At 30.7% G+C, this 7,191-nt stretch overlaps 1 protein-coding gene across 1 annotated transcript; it reads right to left on the bottom strand.

Moving 5' to 3' along the window:
• Positions 1 to 431: 431 nt before the first annotated feature.
• Positions 432 to 6,623, bottom strand: LOC139512801 (uncharacterized). The gene is made up of 5 exons (XM_071300720.1): positions 6,179 to 6,623; positions 4,238 to 4,390; positions 2,706 to 2,838; positions 1,923 to 2,291; positions 432 to 1,024 (listed from the first exon to the last, which is right to left on the bottom strand). Exons 1-5 carry the CDS (start codon positions 6,598 to 6,600, stop codon positions 827 to 829), a joined length of 1,275 nt encoding a protein of 424 aa, XP_071156821.1. The 5' UTR covers positions 6,601 to 6,623; the 3' UTR covers positions 432 to 826.
• Between the last annotated feature and the right edge of the window lie 568 nt (positions 6,624 to 7,191).

The following is a 7,191-nucleotide window of genomic DNA, read 5'->3' as shown; positions in this document are numbered from 1 at the left end:
TGACTAAATCTGTTAAAATATTTCACATAAACTAATTAATTCAAATAAAATAGACACTTAAGTGTTTAAAAAGTGGTCAAAATCTTTCGTCAGATGAACCTGAAATTTGAGGCCAAAATCGGTCCTTACCGGACCTACTCCTTTCACCAAGTCAAAAGTTTTGACTCAAAACAAAATTACAGGGTAGTGAAATTATTTGATGCATCATATATTCATTTACAAAATTACTGCTTGACACTGGTGCTTGAACCAATTTATTGAGAGAAAAACAGTGTGCATAAAAATTTTAAAAAGCAATTGAACTAGCTAATAATATAAGAGAGCTTAAATTTAAGGTAATTTCTCTTCAAGGTGTATTCCTATTCCATGTATCCCAACTAAGATGATTGCACAATAACCTGTTATTGAGATTGAACATTAAGTATAACACATGTCAATTTAACTTTATTACAAAGTAACCAATCCTTTACATGAATGACAATCTCACAGTTCAAGAGGATTAAATGATCAACACAATGAGATATAAATGCCGATGTAAAACCAAAGTCAATGGCCCATGACTTGTAGGTCTCTGTGATCAACAGTTGCCTGGATGCTGTTCTTATGTCCAGTTGCATCCCTACACATATTAACATGATATATACATGTTATATATAGTTATTGAGATAAGATCTCAGATATGTCTTATAACATAAGCACTAAAACACCAATCTTTGTCAAGGGTTTCTATTTTGTTCTTCCTAAAATTCGTTGAGATGAACTGATCAACTTAGCTTTGGCTTTATGCATGGTGCATTATTTTGTTTTTCAAATTGACTATGTCCTCTCAGCTTGTAGATGAGTTAGCACAACATTTGTCTGATAGTCTGAAAAATACTCTGTATAAAATCTTTCTGTCTTCTGGATAGAATATATCAAATGGTCTTGAATAAGTTATGTTCACTGAATGATCATCAGAAAGTTTACCAGTTTGTTTTATTTCATCATAGTCATCTTCTTGTAACTTCAAACAAGTAACAATTATCTAAAATTAAAGGTTAATAAATAAATTACTATTGTTATATCTGAAATTATTGTTTGAAAGTTGAGCATGTGCATTATCATTTCTCTGAATATAGTAGTACTTCTGTGATATGTTTGAGTAGCAAAAAATAGCTGTATGACAAAGCTCACACTTTTTTTCTTCAAAAATATTGTTTTTCAAAATTGTCAAGCTCGACCTTTAACCATGACTTACTTTGATTTAATCCACTTTGACCATGTTAACAGATAATGATAAAAGTGCATATCAATTTCTCATTAAAATAACTGTCCCCACCATAAATTAAGACATTTTACTGTCAAATCATATAAAATACAGGTGTGTTTTAGATGGTGCATTATAATCTCAAAATCCCATATATATTCATATTTGAAAAAAATAATTAATACACCTATGATTTTTCCTGAACATCCTGAACATCCTTTTTATTAATCAATACCCATAGAAAATATACCTGAATTTAATATATAGTTTTAGAAACAAGCACTGAATAAATTATATATGGACAACTTTTGGTTAATTTTTCTTATTTGTTTTGGTACATATATACTAGTCTCCATTTCAACCATTATCATGATTATTAAAATTGTCCAAAATATAAATTCCAAGATTTCTAAAGGACTACATACATGACATATAAAATTATATACCTATCTAAAACTTAAAAAGCAACAAATTACTCATTTTTTATAAGTTTCAAAATGGAACATTTTTTACATAAAAAAAAACATTGAAAAAAAAATATTTTAGAAAAATTTTATACAGATCTACATGTATCATGTTTCATACACATGATACATGCGATAAAATTTGTGATTATATTAATAAATATATCATTTTTATATGTACTACACTTCATATGACTATAACTCTAAAATACCTTTGTTCCATGTACAATCATTCCTATAACATAGGGACGGGGAGCAACGGTTTCATATTCTGCCAATAGTTCTCCACCATGTTCTCCTAGTATTGTTGGATCAAGTGTATGTATATTAAAATCACTCATTCTTGAAGAAGAAGAACCAAGGTCTGTATTTTCTGCGGAGCTAACAGTTGATGAAACTACTGTAGTGGTTGAGAACTGACAACTTCTCACTGATGATGTTGAAGCTGTATTATTTACTGTATGGACGACGGATGGCTCTCTATGATCTGATGTTGCACATTGATCTTCTATTGAGTTTACAGTTTGATTAGATTTTGGACAATTTTCACCATTGCATTTAAAGTTGCTCATCTTTTTTACCTATCAAAATGAAATTGTGCAAAATTTAGTTCATTTGGTAAACATTAATATTTCTACTTGTTAACTTTTGGAGGAGAAATATTTCAAGGAATATGTCCTATTGGTGGCATTATCTTCACTGCAGCTAAGTTAAAAGTTTGTTGCTCTAACCGGCTCCATGGAGGGGTATATAAATAAACACGCCAAAATCTTTACAAAAAACTTCCTTAGTTTTGCATTGAAATTGCAATATTCATGAGAAAAAAGTTATGTAAAATATTTTACAGACTATATTTTGTGATTTGTTTTAACCCCCATTCCACTTGATAATGGTATGTGAAATGATATCATTGCCACATGTCAATGATTAATTTACATAATTACATGTATCTAATGCTCAAAGAATCTATATCATCCAAAATTTTCAGAACTTACCTTAATAACAGAAACAACAGCTACTGTTTGAAAGGGCAGATCTCTTAAATCTATTAAACTGTAACGGATATCAGGAACAGATGAAACCATTGTGTCACCAACTCTAAAAAACCTTTGTTTTGAACCACCAGAACTAAAAAATAAATCAGAGGTCTATCAGTGCTGTGAAACAATTGATATAATATCAATATTCATAAATCATGTTAATCATGTAAATGTAAATTAACTGCATGTCATTTCTTTGCAAATGTTAATTTAATTCAACATGCTCAAAACATTTGTTGCTTCGCATCACTGTGCGCAGCTATTAGTTTCAGTTGACATACACGCCATCTTGAATTAATTACTGATCACATGATATATTCTGATTGGTTGCATTATGATGCAGCTGAAATACTTTAAACACTTTAGTATTGCCTTAAATGAGATAAAGAATTACAGACTTTACGTCCTGAACAAGACATCAAATGCCAGAAAATTACCTATGTGTATTTCAGTTCTGATCAACTGTCATTAATTCGTGTTCGTTTTATTATGCACATACTTCACAGATGCATTCCATATTGAAATATCAATTATTAATACATGTTTATTTGCCTTGTTACTCTTCAACTTGCACAATTTGCTTTCTTACAATGTTCCTATACAATGTTAACAAAAATGCATTATCTGTATTTTATAACTTTTGACAATCTACATGTAGGTACACCTCCAGAGAGGCACACCTCAGGCAAGAGACTTGAAGAGTCGTGTCTATTTATAATTTTTTTTAATTTTCAACAAGTAATTTATAATTTTTAAAAGCATGGGTGTATAACACACACTCTTAAAAACTTTACAATGGAGAAAAAAAGACTTTTCTTCTATCATGTCTATAATCCAGACAATAACATTTATAGCAAACAAAGGGGTAACATCCATGAGCATGATGAGGACATCATTACAAGAGAAAACATCAATACAATAATATAAAAAAAACACATAACAAATCACTTACAAACCAACCGCGTGCCATGACAAAGTTACTCAGAATTGTCTAAAATCAAGGGCTTACCACAGCGCTATCCAAAAATCCTGGGGAGAACACTGAGTCAGTACACCCATTTTATATCAATCAATATCTAAATATACCACATTTTCAATACTAATTCAACAACCACATGCATGCACACATATCAACTTAAATTAGGAAAGTGTGACCTGAGAGTTATTTTCATTGTTAAGAAGCACTTATTTTATCAGCTCTTCATGCTCTTGGTATTCAGTTTATAATTCAGAGAATAAAGGGTTGATAATTCTGTGGTTCTTTTGACTAAAACAGGATTCAGATATGCAGAGAATGGCACAATTTTAAACAAAATAGTTTTGTTTTGTTTTGACTGCTTTATACTTCCAGCTGTACTCTTAATATTGATCATGTTGATACTTTAAAAATTATTTCAAATGAAAACTTTCAAAACAAGATTGAAAACAGGAATCCCCATTCATAAAATCATGATAACGTTTCTTTGGAAATTTACTTTCATACTTACTCAGAAATCATACAAAACATCTCTCCAAATTTTAACATCAATTCTGTGAAGAACTGCTCATCATAATTATTGCCTTTTAATGTTCTAACAACAAATTCTCTAACTCGAAGAATGAAGTGGACTGCTGCTGCATATATCAATGGAATATTTTCTCTACAAATAACAATATATATATAATAATAATGGAATTAAATCATTTTTGTTTTTTGCGATTTATGAAATTTACAGTTTTATACATAGTATTACAATAAACCATGTTGTATATTGTACATAAATGTGTAGGCAGTGGTATGTACAACATGTACATTGTACATCAATTCATGTTTTAATATATAGTATCAAATATAAAATGCAAATGCATCAGAATTTAAAGCAAAACTATTACCAAACATATACATTGGTATATATATATAAAACGTCTGAATAGTAGTCAACGATTTTCCCCACTTAAAGGCACGAATCGGGTCTGTTTGTGCCCAATCATGTTCACAGCCCATTCACATTCACCCCCTTTCTCTTTCTCACCCTACACCTTCGCACCCAAAGTCTGTTGGCATCCTACAGGTTCGAGCCCAATTTCTATTGGTTTTGTGTTTGATAACTTGTAATCCAGTTATGGTAAGTGTATTGCTGTAAATATATATTTTTTTCACTGTTTCTAAATAAAGTGAGATTCTGTCAACCAGTATTTTTTTCACTGTGGATACATTTTGTATGTTACAGGGAATTTGTAAAACAAGGGATTTTGAAAAAATCACTGGACTATTTAGTGATTTTGTAAACACACTAACAGTTTCAGTGGTTTTGTAAAATCCCTGAAATTGTTAGGGATTTTACAAAATCACTGAAAATAGGGCTACATGACATGTAGGGAGTTTGGAAAAATCCCTGTTACAATTAAGTATAACTTGCTTTTAGAAATGTGTTTTTCTTAATATAAAGATAGACTAATGATCACTAATGATTTTGAAATATATTTGTTTAATAAACACTGTGAGCTAGAACTAGTGTATAATGATAATGACTATTTGAGAAAGTTTAGAATCTTATTAACAGATATTTCACTGTGTGGTAGAATACATGTAACTGATATACATGTATGACCAAAGAAAGTAAAACTTTTGTCCTTTTGGTTTGTTAGAACCTATTCATAAACTTGCAAGTACAAAACAAAGTATTTTTACCTATATTTTCTATTGTCTTTTTATATTATTATTTTGTGAATGTTATTTTGTAGGCAGCAAACTTTAATAATACAACACTTAAAAGTTATTTTCTTTTTATATATCAATTTTCATGCAATCTCTGATTTCACAAATTCCCTGTACAACATATATACATTGTAAATACCAATTAGCAGTAATGCAGTAATCATACATAATTTAAAACATTTAATAAAATTAATAATCAAATTAATAATAAAATAATTCCACAAATTTTATTCCAGAAAATAGAGTTATTTGATACATCGTATACATACTGTAACACATAAAAAATATCTAATAATCCAACTGAAATTCAAATAAAAATTGGGCGCAAACGTGTACATGGTGTAGGGTGCAAACGGACTTCAGCAAATGTTCAGGGGCAAACATGTGAGGTGCGAACTTGTAGGATGCAAACTTGTATTGGGAGCTAACAGGCCTGAAACCTTCATCATCCCAGGTTCAATACAATTTCATCACCTGACATGACCAGTTATCCTCAGTGGCAGTAGTCCAAATAATTATGACGTCTTGAAAGGCTATTATAATTTTTTTCTTTGACGCCTTACTTCGAAGTAAGGCGGCATTATTTGGACTACAGTGGCAGGTGATGAATAGTGAGGACCCACTGGCTGCCTAAAAAAGGGGGTCACTCTGGTCATGCTTAAGTGATTCCCTATATAATTAACCAAATTTTTTCCAGAAAAGGGGGCTGTCTGTTTATAATACAATGTACCTGGTAACTAATGATCCTGATTCTACAAAAGTAGAGTAATTTAATTTCAACTTATTCAAATTCTGGTCAATTGTTTCAACCATTCTTCTCGCAACGTCAGATCTGTACTCTCGTCTTCTTGACAAATGTTCGTCCTGAGATTCCTCAAATATAATACCATGTTTATTTGTTGATATAGTAAAATCAATGCAGTCTGACAGGTAATTGATCAAACTTTCGCAATCGTCTGAAACGTCTTTACAAATAAACGGGACGCTATCTAAAACTTCTAATGGAGAAGTTAAACTATTTTTTGAATACGAAATACCTAAAGATGTTAAGTTTTGTAAATTCCAACACGAAACATTCGTAGGCAAGACTTTGCTTGTACAATTTGAAGTTGGCGCATCTTCAAAATCATGTTTTCTTTTGAGAGCTGCCATTTTTACTAGGTCCGATACCGTATTCGTTCGCCCCAAATACTGTCGTCCTCATTCTGTCTCGTACGACAATAGTCGTTCCAAGTCCGATTCGTTCCAAGGTCGTTCCAAGCCAGTTCGTTTTAGATTTGGACAATTGGCGTACCAAGTCAATGGTCAATTAGTTCCAACTAATTTAGTTCAAACAATTTGTCCCAACTTTTTTATAATATATATGTATTTATAGATAGAGTAGTATATGAATAATATTTAATTACAAATTTAGTTGCTTCATAAACAGATATTCACATTTCAGAATATAAATCTGGAATGTGTTTCAAAATACAAATACCTAGGTTTATATTTAAGCTCATCTGGTTCATTCAGTTATGCTCAAAATGAACTATACAAAAAATCCCTGAAAGCTCATTTCAAATTAAGGAAAGATCTTTTATCACTTAATCCTGATGTAAAAACAAGTATTCATGTTTTTGACCACACTGTAAAACCTATTTTATTATATGGTAGCGAAATATGGGGGATGTTTAATTCTCTTTCCTCTAAATGTAAGAAGGAAGATATATCTTTTGAAAAATTGTATTCAGGTTTACCCTG

Source organism: Mytilus edulis, chromosome 2 (genome assembly GCF_963676685.1).
Source record: "Mytilus edulis chromosome 2, xbMytEdul2.2, whole genome shotgun sequence".
Classification (NCBI taxonomy): domain Eukaryota; kingdom Metazoa; phylum Mollusca; class Bivalvia; order Mytilida; family Mytilidae; genus Mytilus; species Mytilus edulis.
Note: the sequence above shows the minus strand (reverse complement) of the source record. Positions and strands in the feature narration are given on the sequence as shown.